The 17,446-nt window shown below is 46.6% G+C and overlaps 1 protein-coding gene across 1 annotated transcript; it reads right to left on the bottom strand.

The window, feature by feature from the left end:
• Window positions 1–4,577: 4,577 nt before the first annotated feature.
• Window positions 4,578–12,608, bottom strand: LHFPL5 (LHFPL tetraspan subfamily member 5). Its single transcript, XM_049765285.1, has 3 exons — window positions 11,867–12,608; window positions 7,527–7,763; window positions 4,578–4,786 (listed from the first exon to the last, which is right to left on the bottom strand). The coding sequence occupies exons 1-3, from the start codon at window positions 12,276–12,278 to the stop codon at window positions 4,776–4,778; spliced, it is 660 nt and encodes a 219-aa protein (XP_049621242.1). The 5' UTR covers window positions 12,279–12,608; the 3' UTR covers window positions 4,578–4,775.
• Between the last annotated feature and the right edge of the window lie 4,838 nt (window positions 12,609–17,446).

Below are 17,446 nucleotides of genomic sequence, written 5' to 3'. Positions count from 1 at the left end.
ATGGACATAAAGGAATTTTAATAAAGAAAAACCTATAACTTCATTTTGGAAATGTTTACGCACCAAATAAGGGCTTTTTCTCCCCCTCCCTCCAGTTTATGGAGCCAGTAAATTAGAAGCCGTAGAAAGAGGCAACTATGGAACTTGACCTCCGAAGTATGCCATGTACCTTTCTTTATTAAACCCAATCACAATACTGTCAAATTGCCAGAGTCTCACGAAAGGATTTCTATTTGCTGTCAGTTCAAACTCAAATCCCAAATACGTTTTTATTCTTTCTACCGGGTACATTGTCTGTTTTCTTTGTAAATGCAGTACAATAAACAGATTATTTAATAACCTTTATGTTTTCAGATTCTGTTCTGTCTTTGCCTAAGTTGGTCTGATCCCAGTGGCAGGATGGAGGAAAGAGTTGATTGAGTGGGTCTAGAGCCATAACACAGTAGGGTAGGGCATTTTCCTTGCGTGCAGCCAGCCCAGGTTTGACTCCCAGCATCCCACATAGCCCTCCAAGCCTAATTTCTGAGCAAAGATCCTGGAGTAACGCCTGGGTACACCTGCTGAGAACCCTCCCCCCCAAAATAAAATAATTGAGTACTTTTTTTTTTTTTTTTTTTTTTTTTGGGTCACACCCAGCAGTGCTCCAGTTATTCCTGGCTCCATGCTCAGAAATTGCTCCAGGCAGGCTCGGGGGACCATATGGGATGCTGGGATTCGAACCAATGACCTGCATGAAAGGCAAATTCCTTACCTCCATGCTATCTCTCTGGCCCCAAGTGAGTACGTTTTTTTAATTTTATTTATGTGTGGGCAGGGGTTGATGGCAACACCTGGCTATTCTTAGGGCTTACTCCTGGCTCTGTACTTTAGTCACTCTTGGCAGGATTGGAGGACCAAAGAAGGGGCCAAGAATGAAATCCAAATTGTTCTGCAAGGCAAGCTTCCTACGTGCTTTGCTATTACTCTGACCTTCCTATTGAAAGTAAAATTTCTTAACTTTTTTTGGCCACAGCCAGTGACGCCTAAGGGCTTACTCCTGGATATGCGTGCTGAGAAATTGCTCCTGGCTTGGGGGACCAGGTGGGACCCAGGGGATCAAATGATGGTCCGTCCTAGGCAAGCACACACAAGGCAGACTTAACCCTGTGCCACTGCTCTAGCCCGTGAAAGTAAAATATTTTGAGTTGAAATATTTTTTTCTTTCATGCTTTCTCTGTTCAGGGTGGGGGCCTTTAATTTTTCTTGTGTGCCATTGTTAGTGTTACTCATACGAGGGACTTTTACACCATGAAACTGCACAAGCAATTATATTGTGGCTAGGGAGGTGGCTTGGTGACAGAGCACCTGTCGTTAAGTTTCAGAGGCAAGAAAGATGGCTCAACATGCTAGAGTGTGTGCTTTGCATGCAGGAGGCCTTGGTTCAGTCCATGGCTCCAATTTCTCCAGCATCACTGGTAGTCAACAAAAATCAAGCTGGTGGGACTGGGGCAATAGCCCAGCAGGTAGGACATTTGCCTTGCACTTAAAACCTGAGCACTGCTAGGTCTCTCCTCTCCTTCCCTTTCCCTTTCTCTGTACTTCTTTCCTCCTCTCTCACTTCTCCCTTTTCCCCCCTCACCTCCTCCTCCCTCTTCCCTCCTCCCTCACCCTGAGTGAAGCTCTGAGCACAGTCAGGTGGCCCAAAAACAAAAAAATAATACCATGTTATAAGCAAAGAATAAGACCTGGGCCAGAGAGATAGCATGGAGGTGGGGCATTTGTCTTGCATGCAGAAAGACGGTGGTTCAAATCTCAGCATCCAATATGGTCCCCTGAGCCTACCAGGAGCGATTTCTGAGCACAGAGCCAAGAGTAACCCCTGAGTGCTACCGGGTGTGACCCAAAAACAAAAAATAAGAAACCTATTGGTTTTTTGTTTGTGATCAGAAATTACTCCTGGTGGGGCTCTGGAGTCTTGCGAACATTACTCCAACACAAAAGACCCGGCATAACTTTGTTACTCGCTGCAGATAGTCAGCAAAACCTGTTTTCATTCTCTACCTCCTAGGCAAGGAACAGCTTTAAATGCCTGTTTGGTGCTCATTCCTCCAATGAGTGAACCTACTAAATCCAGTTCCCCAGTAGGTGCTGGCTGGCAAGTCTCCACTTAGCTTGCCTAATGCAAAATGTTTTCCCGAAATGTTCTTACTGTAATACATGGAAACAGCAAATCTAAAATGGAAAGTATTTAACACACACACCAGTTGAACCCATATCTGACTGGATCACAAAGGGTATTGGAAGGAAATGCTGTTTGTGTGACCCCAGTGGAACCAAGTATTTAATATCAATTTTTCTGACCTGTCTTCACCCAGTCTATGGTTCTGATGGATTCGGGCTCTGATGACCACCATCCACTTCTGAGAAGCAGGAAGAACGTGAGAACAGAGAGCGAGCCCCCTCCCCACCCCCCCCAAATTCAAATATTAAACTAATGATCCGCACACCCATAGCTACCGCTGCCTCTGGCTCTGCTGGAGCCTAGATAGTCCAGGTGGAATTTAGGCAGGCTAGAGAAGGACTCACTGGACCATCGTTTACACAAGAGCTCGTGAGGGGCAGAACTTTGCTGGTTGGCTGGAACAGGAGCAGCCCGGGGTTCTTCCTGGCTGACAGGGTCTGTTTGATCTGAGATTTCCATAGGGAGACCCCCAAGTTCCAATCCTAAATGAAAGACTCAGGTCGCAGTGGAAAGGGGAGCTTAGAAGGAATGTTTTAGTCTCTGAAGAATCCAACTCCCTAGTTTTTTCATTGTCAGGGAAATTGATGACCTGCGGCATTCGAAAAAGATGAGTTAGAAAATAAAATACAAAAGAAAAGAAACAGATGAGTTCTAATATTTTCAATACAAAAAACCCCCACACCTTTAGCCCTCCTTACCAGATTTCTTCAATGTATATAAAAGTATTCCACATCCCTCAAGTACAATTTTATGAGTTACATTCTAATATCAAGAACACCACAGGAAGTCGCCACTTTGTATCTCTGACTATCACCTCCCAAAATGATAATGGAGTCACAAAGGGAGGAACATTATAGTTTCCTTTAGTAATTCTATTCCAGAACTGAAGCCAAAAATGATTATGCCAAAGAATGGCTATTCAGTGAGTCACCCAGGTCTAGTTTAGTAAAACTTCGGTATGATAGTGTTGCAGTCTTTAAAAAATGGAATAAGGGCCTTCCTTGCCATGATAAAATGTTTATAGTCTTAGAGTTTGCTACTCAAATGTACTTCAGTTCCCTGCAGCTGTCACAGGAAGCTGGTTAGAGATGCAGTAAAGTTGGCCCCACACCAGCTGAATTGGAATCTATGGTTTGTTTTGTTTTGTTTTGTGGTTTTTGGGTCACACCCGGGAGTGCTCAGGGGTTATTCCTGGCTCCAGGCTCAGAAATTGCTCCTGGCAGGCACGGGGGGCCATATGGGACGACGGGATTCAAACCGATGACCTCCTGCATGAAAGGCAAACGCCTTACCTCCATGCTATCTCTCCGGCCCCTGGAATCTATGTTTTTACCTGTCTCTCAGGCAGCTGTGCACATCACAGAAGCATTGAACAGGTATGAGAAGAGACATGACTTGCTATTCCATACTCAGAATAGTGGATCTTCTATGAGGAATTGGAAGGTACTTCGCACACTTTAGAAGTACTGAGTTGGGGGCCGGGCGGTGGCGCTAAAGGTAAGGTGCCTGCCTTGCCTGCGCTAGCCTTGGACGGACTGCGGTTCGATCCCCCGGTCTCCCATATGGTCCCCCAAGCCAGGAGCAACTTCTGAGCACATAGCCAGGAGTAACCCCTGAGCGTTACCGGGTGTGGCCCAAAAACCAAAAAAAAAAAAAAAAAAAAGAAGAAGTACTGAGTTGGGAGCTGTACCTTGTACGTGTGAGGTCCTGGGTTTGACACCCACCGAACACTAGTTCAAATGGAGATAATTTGGAACTGGAGCTAGATACAGTAGGTAGGGTAATAGCATGCCTTACATGTGGCTGACATGAGTTCTATCCCCAGTATCCTGAGCCTGCCAGGAGTAAGGCCTGAGCATCACTAGGTATGGCTCATAAACAAAACCAAAAAATAAATAAATGGACATAATCGCTCTTATCTACCAAAGGAGCAAAGGAGGGCCTGGTAGCAATTTAATGTCATCTTAATGTTCTTGTTAAGTCACATATTAGAAACGTAATAGAGAAAAATAGTACCTCCTGCTTCCTTTGAGCCAGACATTAAAGCTGATTAACTTGTGGGTTTTTTTTTTTCTTTTTGTCTCAAATATCAGGAAGCATAGGGCTAAATGTAATACTCAGTTACAGTAATTCTGTTAGCCTTGCTTTCTGGAATATGTGTTTTCTTCTCTATGACTTTTAGTACGATGTTATTAGATTTTCCAGTGTGTGTCTTACAAAATCACTTAACATTCTTTCTGAAAATGAGAGTCCAGATAACAGAAATTGCTTCTAAAATATTATTTCCTTTTGTTTGCCAGTTCTCTACACAACGAATGAGAGAAAAAAAATGAAATGAGATTCTTTAAACCACTTGCCTGTATTTCTTCTATTTGTATTCTTTTTCCACTGTTCATGATGCCAGTAGTGTCAGGGTTCCTGTTTACCATAAAAGTCTTTGATGCTGTCCAGCTCTAGCTGTTCCTCTATCTCCAGGCCCAGGGACCACCCACAGCCCAGCCCCAGATTTGCAGAGCACAAGGTGGAAGTACTCACCAACCTTTCCTTCAGCCACTCAGACTTCTTCTACAATGAAAAAGAGAAACAGTCTCTGCTTACAATCAGGTCTTATTATCTTTTTGTTTGTATTTGGGGGCCACACCCAGTGGTGTTCAGAAATTTACCCTGGCAGGCTCAGGAACTGTATGGGATGCTATGGATTGAACCCAGGGTTGGCCGTGTAAAAGCAAATGCCCTACCCACTGTGCTATCACTCCAGCCCCTAAAATCATATTTTCATGATCATTCCCTGTATGTGAATCTCTACATATAAGGACAAATTCCTTGCTCTTTATTTTTGTTTTGTTCTGGGGCCACACATGGCAGTTCTCACAGGTTACTCTTGACTCTGTGCTCAGATGTCCATGGGATCAGGAACTCTGACTGATTTGGGAAGGTTGATGATGTAAAAAATAAGATTTACTAGGGGTCAGAGAGAGAAAGTTTATTGGCAGGGTGTTTGCCTTGCATGCAGCCGATTCAGGACGGATGGTGGTTCGAATCCCGGCATCCCATATGGTCCCCCGTGACTGCCAGAAGCAATTTCTGAGCACAGAATCAGAAGTAACCCCTGAGTGCTGCCAGGTATGACCCAAAAACAACAACAACAGAAAGATTTACTAGGGATCAGAAAAATATTACATCAGGGTAGGACACTTGCTTTGCATAAAGTCATCCCAGGTTTGAGTCCAGCACCCCATATTGTCACCCAAGCCTAACCAAAGGAGATCTCTGAGTTTAGAGCTACCAAACACCACTGCTGGTGTGACCCTCAAAAATGGATTTGCTCTGAATTTTATATTTATATATATATATATATATATTTTTTTTTTTTTTTGGTTTTTGGGCCACACCCAGTAACGCTCAGGGGTTACGCCTGGCTATGCGCTCAGAAGTTGCTCCTGGCTTGGGGGACCATATGGGACACCGGGGGATCGAACCGCGGTCCGTCCAAGGCTAGCGAAGGCAAGGCAGGCACCTTACTTTTAGCGCCACCGCCTGGCCCCGAATTTTATATTTTTGATTCGGATCTCTGTCCATAAGATATGGTACCACACCACCTGATGCTATAGCTGTATGTTATTTATGTTTTATTATTTATGTTATTATGTTTATTTTTTTAGGTTCTGAAATCAGGACATATAATCTTCCTCCAATTCTTAAAAATCCTTGGGGGGAGGGACACAGAGATAGCATGGAGGGTAGGGCATTGGCCTTGCATGCAGAAGGATGGTGGTTCAAATCCCGGCATCCCATATGGTCCCCCGAGCCTGTTAGGAGCGCAGGAGCGATTTCTGAGTGCATAGCCAGGAGTAACCCCTGAATGTCCCCAGGTGTGACCCAAAAACGAAAAAAAAAATTTCTTGGGAGTATTTTGCATCTCTTGTATATCCATGTGACTTTTAAGATTAATTTATCCCCGTTGGGATTTTAGCAGGAATTGCACTGAATTTTTGGGGATGTATTATCTTAATATTATCTTGGGGGCAAGAAAGAGAAAATTTGGTAGGCTGAGTACAAGAGGCCCAGAGCACCATTAGGAAAGACCACTAGCACTGAGCCAGGAGTAGCCCCCAAATTCTGCTGGGTTTGACAAAAAAAAGACCTAAAATAAATTATAGTGACTTCTGATCCATGAATATGAATGTTTCCATTTAGAACAATACTTTGTCATTTTCATGCATACCTTGCATTTACTTTGTTAAATGTAAGTATGTTTTTTCTCGCTTGATTTTGGGGTCATAGCAGGTGCTTGGGGGACCATGCAGTGCTAAAAAGCAACCCCAATATTCTCATATGCAAAGCATGTGCTCCAGCCTTTAATAACACAGCTCTTCAGCTTTGAAGTATATTCTTTTGCTACTGTTATAGTTTTCTTAATTTGTTCTCTATATAGTTGGCAATAGTAGATCATTATAATTGATTGCTGTGGATTGGAAATCTTGCTGAATTTGTATCGTGGCCTCAATATATTACCTGGTGGATAACACAACTTTCCATATACAAAATCATCTGCTAATACTGTTTTACTTCTTTTTTTGTTTTTGTTTTTGTTTTTGGGCCACACCCGGCGGTGCTCAGGGGTTACTCCTGGCTGTCTGCTCAGAAATAGCTCCTGGCAGGCATGGGGGACCATATGGGACACCGGGATTCGAACCAACCACCTTTGGTCCTGGATCAGCTGCTTGCAAGGCAAACGCCGCTGTGCTATCTCTCCGGGCCCTGTTTTACTTCTTGCTCTCCAAAGTGCTTTTTGTTTTGTTTTGTTTTTTTGTTTTTGTTTTTGGGCCACACCCAGCTGTGCTCAGGGGTTACTCCTGGCTGTCTGCTCAGAAATAGCTCCTGGCAGGCACGGGACACCGGGATTTGAACCAACCACCTTAGGTCCTGGATCGGCTGCTTGCAAGGCAAACAACGCTGTGCTCTCTCCGGGCCCTCCAAAGGGCTTTTTTATGTGGGGAGAGGGTTGATGTCATATCCAGCAGTACTCAGGTTACTCCTGTGGTCTGTTATTCCTCTGCAGTTACTTCTACGCTCAAAAATCACTCCTGGAAGGCTCAGGAACCAGTGTTTGCATGGACAGAACCATCCCATCCTCCCCCTGAGCTGGATCAGGACTCTCCCTGGGGTGGGGAGCACTAAAAGTTGAGCCAGCTTGGGGACAGCCTCTGTCATTCACAACCAGCCTTCACACACCTGTCACCCCGCATCACCTGCCTTGGTCTCTGGTGCCCACACTAGTGGCAAAGGGAGCAAGCACCATTACCTTTTCCATCTGCCTTGTAGTCGTCAGGCAGCAGCTTGTCCTGCCGGTAGCCCAGCACGAAGGCCAGGAAGGAGAGGATGAGGGCGTCCCCGATGCTGAGGATGGCCAACATGAAGGCCCAGCGGATGGTACAGTGGCCCAGCGTGTACTTGCCCGTCTGCTCCCCGCACATACGCCGCACCTCGCTCGAGTCCCAGCCGTCTGGGTAGACCAGGCAGCCAATCATCAGGCCTGTGGCTGCAGGGCAGAGAGGGGGCGGGCAGCGTCAGGTTAGGGGTGAGCAGCCCTTGATGCCTCCTTTCTCCTTCTTTGGTTTTTCTGTAAGAGGAGCTCGATTATGCAGTGGTTCAGCAGGTCATCAAAATTGACAAGTGGAAGTTTTCTCTTGTGGCAGACAATAGTTAGAGCAAGTTAGCCATGGAGGAGTCACATCTCACTTGACAGGTTAGAACACTGGCCCAAGTGATCGCACAGTCGGTAGGGTGCTTACCTTGCACTCGGCCAACTCAGGACCAACTTGGGTTGGCATCCCATATGGTTCCCCAAGCCTGCCAGGAGTGATTTCTGAGTGCAGAAATGCTCACGGAATAATCCCTGAGCATCACCCGCTGTGGCCCCGCCCCCCCCCCAAAATGAACAACAACAACAAAAAGGCATATTGAGGTCGAAAAGCTCATTTCAATCACCTATATATGGTGGAGTCAAGACCTGAGTTCATGGCTTCTGGCTTTCTTCACTTCAAAATTAATTCTCTTCACATGCTTTAAAAAAAAACTTTATTCATTTATTTATTCATTGATTGGTTGGTTTCTGGGTCACACCCAGTGGTGCTCAGGGGTTACTCCTGGATCTGCATTCAGAAATCACCCCTGGCAGGCCTGGTGACTGTATGGGATGCAGGGAATCGAACTGGGGCCCTTCCCGGTTGGCCACATGCAAAGTAAATGCCCTACTGCTGTGCTATCCCTCCAGCCCTGAAACTCCTCACATGTTCTGCATGTGGGACTTCTAAGTTTGAGCCCCAGCACTGCAGTGTATGCACGAGCCCCCTGAGCACCCTGCAGAGCAACTTTTAAGCACTGAGTCTGAAGTAACCCCTGAGCAATTCGGGAAATGGCAAAACAACCCCTCATCCCAAAATATTCCAGGGCTGGAGAGATAGTACAGCAGGTAAGGAAGGCACTTTGCCTTGCACACAGTCAACCTGAGTTCAATCCCTGATAGCCCAATTGGTACTCGGAGTCCTGCTAGTAATGATCCCCAAGCACCACTGGATATGGCCCAAAACAACAAAAAAAATTAAAAGAACAGAAAACAAATGTGCCAGATACTTAGTACTTTACTGTAGATCTAAGAATTGTACATCTTCACCCCATCTCTTGAGGTTAGGCAAGGCCACATGACTTGCTTTGGCCAATGAAACGAGCAGAAATGTCCCTTGCTTTTCCATGCCTCAGCATCTAACTGCTGTGGCCTAACAGAACTCTTTGGCCTCATTAATTACAGTAGTAAGCTGAGAGCGGACACTCCAGCTTCCTGTTCCAGAGAGAACAGTGAGAGCAGAGCTGCCGTGGGTCCTCCAGGAGCACATGCCATATGCAAGAAACAAGCTATGGACCGACCTGAGAGACAGTAGAACGGGAGAGATAGTACAGAAGGGAGGGCACTTGTATTGCGTACAGTCAACACAAGTTGGGTCCTTGGCATTTCATATGACCCCCCCCCCCTTGCCAAGCACCACTCGGAGTGATTCTTGAATTCAGAGCCAAGAGTAATGCCTGAACACCACTGATGTGACCCAAAAACAACAAAAAAAGAAAGAAACCATTGTTAGGAGCTTACTTAGCTGTGGGTATTGTCTGTTACTGAGGCATCCATCTTTCCCATCCTAACTAATGAAGCGGTTTTATGTTGTGTTTTTCCCATTCATGAGAACCTAACCTATGCCAAACTTCTTATATACTTGGTATCTATCCTCAAAAGAGCTTATGGCAAGGTATATTACAGAAGAGATGCAAGCTCAGTCTATCTGCCTTTCTTGAAGCCAGGACCACACTGGGCTGACAGCTGGTACCCAGAAGATGCATCATCATTGTCGAGCCCCAATGCACCCCCCACCCACACCATCTCTGCCATAGGCCATCTTACTCTTTCCCTGCACCTTTGTCCCTGGTCCCAGGTTTCTTGACATAGTTAAACTCAATCATTAAACATAGACATCTCCCAGCTGCTGGCTGGGGCACATGCCCCCCCCCTTAGCACCCTCTTGAGCTCATCTTCCTTGGAACTTGAGCCCACCTTTGCACTCCCTCTGTGAATATTTCATGCGATGGCAACTGGCCACTGCAGCTATCGATATCTCCAGCTCAATAATCTATATTGGGTCTGACTCAGGTATCTTGGAGTCCTCTTTCTGACCTGGCCCCCAACACAGCACCTGTTGAAGGCAGTTGTGGAAGAGAAAAGGGTAGGGAGAGGACTAGTTGGCTGGTCTCTAGCATCCACAACTCTGCCAGTGGCTTGGCAGCAGGCATATGTTTTCCTCGTTTACACCCACAAAACTGTTCCCAGCTTTCACTCCCACCACGGCCTGGCCTACCCTGCCCTGGCTCCCTTCATCTCACATGGAGAGACAGTAGAAGAGAGAGGGGATGGTTAGTGTCTTGTGGAATCCAATGTTGTGTCCTCCCACACCAGGTGCTCCGAAACAAGAGCCACATTTTTTGGGGGGTGCATTGGACAGCACTTTCCAATCATTCTACTTGTATAAGTATTTCTTGTGGCACAAGAAAAATGTCCTTATAATATATCTAGGATCCATTTCTTGGATCTCACCACCTCCATTCTTCTACGTCCTTAGGTGTTGAAGTTGGTTTTCTATAACCTGGCCCAAGCCTTGTCCTCTCTCAACCCACGAGTCTATGTTTGATTATCTGGGGTTTAGTTTTAGGGCCACACCCAGCAATACTTGAGAGTTACTTCTGATTCTACACTTAGGGTTATTCCTGGTGAGCTCAGGGGACCATATGGGATGCTGGGGATCAAACCTAGGTAGGTCGTGAGCAAGGCAAATTCCCTACCTGCTATGCTCTCACTCTAGCCCTCTCTATATGGTTTCAAAAAACCAACGTCACTTTTATCACATCATAATATCCCTACTTGCTGCTTCAAGTACCAAAATCACATCATCTAGTCACATTTTTAAAAAAAACAAAAAGAGGGGATTTAAATATCAGTTTTAGAAACTTTAGAAGCACATGCCTCATCCAGCATAACCATTCAAATCATTGGTCCTAGAACTGCCAAGAAAAAAATGCCAGGAGCCAGAGAGATAGCACAGTAGTAAAGGCGTTTGCCTTGCATGCAGAAGGATGGTGGTTCGAATTCCGGCATCCCATATGGTCGAGCCTGCTGAGGCGATTTCTAAGCATAGAGCCAGAGGTAACCCCTGAGCGCTGCTGGGTATGACCCAAAAATAACAACAAAAAATTGCCCAAAGCAGACTGGAGTGGGATTAGAGTGGAGGCAAGGAACTAAAAATCCTAAGAGAGAAAAATGCCCAGACATGGCAGGAATGTTCTGAACAGCATTCCCTGAGTCCTGAGTACTATCTTTTTCCCTCCCAGATCAAGGATGATATGGTACCCTTGGAGTTGCACAGCTGCCTTCTGCTGCCAACTGGCTGAGTGCTCCTGCACAAGTCACTTCCACTCTCAGCCTGCTCTGTAAGAAGTGGGGCTGAATACTTTGATGTCTGCGATCTTATTTGGGGGGAGATTTTTGTTTTTTGTTTTGTTTTGTTTTGTTTTGTTTTTGGCCACACCTGGTGGCATTCAGGGACAACTTCTGGCTTTGCACTCAGAAACCACTCTTGACAGGCTCAGAGACCATATGGGATACTGGGAATTGAACCAGCGTAGATTGCATACACCTGCTGTACTATGGCTTCGGCCCCATCTGCATTCCTTTTGTATTGACCTATCTACTTATTTCCATTTGACTTGAGGTATACTCAGGTATACCCCAGTCTTACTCCTGGCTCTGAGCTCGGGATCATTTATTCCTGGAGGAGCTCAGCGAACCATATGGAAAATGCCAACAATTCAAACATGGGTCAGCCATGTGCAAGGCAAGTACCCTACCCACTGTACTATCTCTCCAGCCATTCTCAGACTGTTCACTCCTCAGAGACTTCAGCAGAACCCTGAGTAGGGCTGTCTGGAAGGTGCCAGCCCTTCCAGAGAACTCACGGGGAGAGAAGTTACTCAGCTGTACCTATAATCTAGAACAAGGGTGGGGGCTAGTGGGGGAGCTGCCCATATCCTGTACCCCCTGCTCACCAGCAGCCAGCTGCATCCAGGCACAGATCTTGTAGACGGTGGCTGTGTTGGCTACAAAGAAGAGGCTGAAGCAGATGATGGATCCAATGATAAGGAACATGGCCAAGGCGATGAAGAACATGGCTGTCTTGAAGGCTCTGGAGGGGATGGAGGAGAAGTCCAGCGGGCCCCCCTTGCAGATGAGCTCGGAGGAGAGCACGTTGCCCACACAGTAGGAGAACAGGCCGAAGTAGCCAGCCTGGGGCGTGTTGACACTGTCACCTATCCAGTAGGGCTGGATGAAGAGAGCCATGACCAGCACGGAGAAGCAGATGGTCAGGGTCCCCCACATCACCCCCACTGCCCTGGCATTGCGCACGTAGTTGGTGTGGTAGATCTTCGCCGCCTCCTGGGCGGGCAGCAACTTCACCATGGTGAGGGGCCCTGGAAACCGGTGGTCTTGCAAATGGAGGCTTGAGTGACCTTGAATGCAGCCAGATTAGGGAGGAGGCTGGCTGAGTTGACAAGGCCCTGGCTTTGGGTGTTTTGTGGGGGGCAGGAGAAAAGATGCAGAGGATCCAGAGGAAGGTCTGGGCGTCTCTAGGGGAAGCTGGTCCCAGCGATGTCTCTGCTCTGGCGGGTGGTTTCTGGTGTCAGCGGAGGGGGGGTCCTTTGCGCACACACACCGCGTTATCTCAGGGCTCCTGACAGCGCCCGCCAGGCGCCCCGCCCCGTCTCCACCGCCCTGCGCAGCGAGCGTCGCTTCAGCACCACGGACAGCGGTCGGGGGTGGCGGAGAGGCGGGGCGAGCCACTCTGGGGTGGCCCCCCATCCCCCATTATCCCCACCCCCACCACGTACCCCGCATCCTGACCCGCACAACCCATGCTCGCCCCAACCCCAACCACGATCCTGAACGAGAAGGAGAGAGTCAGGAGGGCAGAGCTATGCCGGGTCCAGTCTTACAGCTCAATTCCAGCTGCAAAATTGCAGCCCCTGCCCTCCAGGTCTTTCTCCCTGAACCCTAACCCCAGCCCCTGGAGAGGGCTAGAATCTTCTGGTCCTGTCAGAGCTCTCTATTGGCCACTGATCGTCAGTGAGAGCCTCTTTCGTGCTAAATCTTCTGTTGGAGGAATTTTCCTAAGCAAGAACCCAGAGGATGAAAATTTGGGGGAGTTCATGAATGCCCAGCCAGTGGACTGATTATATATACATATATACACATATGTGTATATATGTGTATATACATGTGTATATATTATATATACATTATATGGATTTTTTTTTAACTCCTACAGATAAAGTGATGACAGAAGCAGCTATTGCTTCTGATGACAGAAACAATCTTGGGCTAAAGGAGAATGCTTAGCAACAGGGCGCACTTGCTTTGCACGCAGGAACCTTGGTCTGACCCTGAGCACCCATGGCCCCCCCATCATCACTAGACACCAGCTGGAGGGAGCACTGAGCTCAAAGTAGCCCCTTCCCAGCGCTCCAGGGTGTGCCCCTCCTCAATGTGAACTGCCATCTTCCTTCTCTGATCTTCAGCATGTTTTTTTCCCGAGTGTAATTCTCCTCGTTTTTCTGTTGTTTTTATTTTTTTTCTTTTGCTGCATATTTTCCCACTTTTTCCAAAAGCATATTTCCAGGGCCATAGAGATAGTTAAAGTGCTTGCCTTGCACATGGATGAACTTGGTTTGGCACCCCAACATTATATATATCCCCCAAATACTACCAGGAGTGATCTCTGAGCACAGAGCCAGAAGTGGACCCAGAGCAAAACCATATGTCGCCTCGAAAAGAACCACAATTTGGGACCAGAACAATAGTACTGTGTGTAGGGTGTTTGCCTTGCATGTGGCTAACTCAGGCTCAGTTTCCAGCATCCCATGTGGTCCCCCAAGCACCGCCATGAGTAATTAATCCAATAGTAACCTTCTAAGTACCACCAGGTGTGTGTGGCAAAAAAGAAACCCCAAAATATAGCATGAAATAAAAAGAACCAAAATAAACAACAAAACAAAGAAACTAACTAAAAAGATCCAAACCAGAAACAGAAAAGTCACTGAAATTACACAAAAGAATAAAAACCATTCATAACTCCAGTATCCAGAACTAAGGAGAGACAAGATCATCTTACACAAGTAGATGTAGATTTTAGTCAGTCACTTATTAATTATTAATTGATAAGTTAATTATTAACTTATTAACAAGAGACCACTGAAAGGCTTAACCATCCTGAGACTCAGTATCTTCATTGACAAATGAGCATGACAATGGCATCTAGGGCCCCTGGGTAGAATGCTATCCTTGCACATGGCTGGCCTGGGTTCAATCCCTAGCACTGCATTTTGACCCTTGAGCATTGCCAGGAGTAACGCCTGAGCATAAAACCAGGAGTAAGCTCTGAGCGCAACAGGTGTGATCCCCAAAACAAAATAAAGCATCAATTACATATATGTTAGATAAAGTAACATATAAAGTGGTTATCTATGGCCTCACATTTTTTTTTTTTTTGGTTTTTGGGTCTCATCCGGCAGTGCTCAGGGGTTACTCCTGGCTCCATGCTCAGAAATTGCTCCTGGCAAGCACGGGGGACCATATGGGACGCCGGGATTCGAACTGATGACCTTTTGCATGAAAGGCAAACGCCTTACCTCCATGCTATCTCTCCGGCCCCGGCCTCACATTTTTTGGGGGGTGGGTTTTGTTGTTTTGGTATTTGGGCCACACCTAGTGATGCTCAAGGGTTACTCCTGGCTATGCTCTCAGAAATTGCTCCTAGCCTGGGACCATATGGGATGCTGGGGAATTGAACCACAGTTTGTCTTAGGCTAGCACAAGCAAGGCAAACGCCTCACCCCTTGTGCCACCGCTCCGGCCCCAATATATTTAAAAGATATTTTAAATGTTTGTTTTTGAGCAGCGCTCAGGGACTGATGGTGTCAAGGACAAAACCTGGAGCTCGTGCAGGGAAAGTATGTTTTCTGATAGTGTTTCAGCACTAGTGGCTGTGCGTGGCAGCACTCAGATGGTTTCAAGTGGGGGAAGGAAAATAAAGAAAGAAAATGGAATTTCACAGGTGGCAACTTCTCCTGCTTGCCTGAGACCCTAATTCCCTTATAGACCATTGAATGTGACCTTATTTAGAAAAGGAGTTTTAGCAGGATGATTAGGGTCCTGAAATTACAAAGAACCTACTTACTGGCTTACCTGAATGGGTCCCAAATGTCCCCCAGGGAAGAAAAGGCAACAAGAACAGAGAAGTAGAGAGGCCTGAAGAGGCAGCAGCTTAAATACAAACACCACTTCATCGCTGGATCTTAGTACTAGAGAACTGAAAACTCTATTCACACAGAAATCTGTACAAAACATGTGCAGCAGCTTTCTTCATAAGTGCCCCCCCCCAACTTTTTCAAAAGGATCAACATGTCCTTCAACTGATGAATGGATAAAAACATTAGAGTTCGGGCCTGGAGAGATAGCACAGCAGCGGCGGCGTTTGCCTTGCAAGCAGCCAATCCAGGACCAAAGGTGGTTGGTTCAAATCCCGGTGTCCCGTATGGTCCCCCGTGCCTGCCAGGAGCTATTTCTGAGCAGACAGCCAGAAGTAACCCCTGAGCACCGCCAGGTGTGGCCCAAAAATAAAAAAACAACAACAAAAAAAAAACATTAGAGTTCATTCATATAATCTCACTGCTCACTAACAAAACTACTAATCCACAACCAACCCCTGCATTGTTACAGAGGAAGGCTGGGCAGGTGAAAATCCTGACCATCTGATTTGTCATTTTATTTATTTATTTTTTATTTTTGGGGGGTCACACCCATCAGCACTCAGGGGTTACTCCTGGCTCTACTCTCAGAAACCACTTCTGGCAGGCTCAGGGAACCATATGGGATGCCAGGATTCAAACCACCATCCTTCTGCATGCAAGGCAAATGCCTGCCTCCATGCTATCTCTCCAGCCCCGTGATTTGTCATTTTAAACCTCACTTACAGGGGGAGTAGCCAGTTAGACAGCAAAAGCAGAGAAGGGGGTGGGAGGTAGGTTATTTACAAACATAGGTCACTCCATAGGATTTCCAATAAGCATTTGCCTGGACTGATAATGCAGACATTCAACCTGGTGGATGAAAGATGATGGCAATGAAGATGGTAATGCAGACTGAAGTTCTGCAACCTGCAACCTGTCAGCAATGAAAACCAGTAACCAAACCTCAAAAAGAGCTCAGGCAAGTGGTCAGAGCAGCAGAGCATGGAGAGGTGGAGCAGTGAGGGATCGAACCACCCTCACCAGTGTTCAAGGCTTACTCCTGACTCAGAGATCACTCCTGGCCGAACATATGAGATACTGGCAATCAAATCTGGGTCACTTTTGTGCTTTCTCTCCAGGCTCCCAGTCATTTCTTTTTTTTTTTTTCTTTTTCTTTTTTGGTTTTTTGGGCCACACCTGTTTGATGTTCAAGGGTTACTCTTAGCTAAGCGCTCAGAAATTGCCCCTGGCTTGGGGGGACCATATGGGACATTGGGGGATCGAACCGTGGTCCTTCCTTGGCTAGCGCTTGCAAGGCAGACACCTTACCTCTAGCGCCACCTCACCAGCCCCCCTCCCAGTCATTTCTAAAGGGAAAATCCCATAGTGAAAGTTCTGATTAAATCTTACGAGGTTCTTGTACAAAACATGCTTAATAATTCTGCTCATATTTCAGAAGCACATAAAGTTTTCTTCACTTATGAAAAAAAATAATTACAGAAAATGTTCTTGATTTCATTCACAGATGGAAAGAACTTCCCTGGCTTCCACTCCAGTCTCCTGGTCTTTTGCTTTGTTTTGTTTTGGGGCCACACCCAATGTCACACACGATGCTCAGGGGTTACTCCTACCTCTACACTCAGGAATCACTCCTGAGGGGGCTCGGAGAACCATATGGGATGCTGGGAATCGACCCCAGGTATGTCACATGCAAGGCAAATGCCCTACCCACTGTACTATCATTCCAGCCCCAGTTTCCTAGTTTGGTGAAAAAGGAAAAGGATTATATGTGTCCCCCGCCCATTACAAACACACACATCACACACACACACACACACACACACACACACACACACACACACGCATACTTAGGATCAGCTCAGGGGTTAGTGTTAAAAGACAAAAGGAGGGGGCCGGAGAGATAGCATGGAGGTGTTTGCCTTGCATGCAGAAGGACGGTGGTTCGAATCCCGGCATCCCATATGGTCCCCAGAGCCTGCCAGGAGTGATTTCTAAATGTAGAGCCAGAAGTAACCCCTGAGTGCTGCTGGGTGTGACCCAAAAAATAAACAAACAAAAAAAAACAATAACAACAATAACAAAAAGACAGGAGAAGGCATCAGAAGAAATCAAAAGAAAAAGTGATTCGGGACAGAGTTCCCCCAGTAAGAGAGACCCTGTTCCTTTGTCGGGGTTTCCCTGTCTCTGGATGGAAGGTTCTCATTTTGAGAGACTCCTGGATTCCTCCAGCTGCTCCTCTGCTATTTCCTGACTGGTATCAAAGTGGCATTTGTGGGCTGCACACCCACTACGTGCCAAGCACCTTCACAAAGACCCCACAGA

This window comes from Suncus etruscus, chromosome 18, assembly GCF_024139225.1.
Source record: "Suncus etruscus isolate mSunEtr1 chromosome 18, mSunEtr1.pri.cur, whole genome shotgun sequence".
Taxonomy (NCBI): Eukaryota; Metazoa; Chordata; class Mammalia; order Eulipotyphla; family Soricidae; genus Suncus; species Suncus etruscus.
This window is presented reverse-complemented; position numbering and strand designations above follow the sequence as displayed.

Excerpts from the sequence above, each read along its gene's own strand:
- LHFPL5 (XM_049765285.1), bottom strand. The coding sequence starts at position 12,278 with ATGGTGAAGTTGCTGCCCGCCCAGGAGGCGGCGAAGATCTACCACACC. Across the intron at positions 7,764-11,866 it reads CTGGATGCAGCTGGCTGCTG|CCACAGGCCTGATGATTGGC; the intron begins GTGAGCAGGGGG and ends TCTGCCCTGCAG.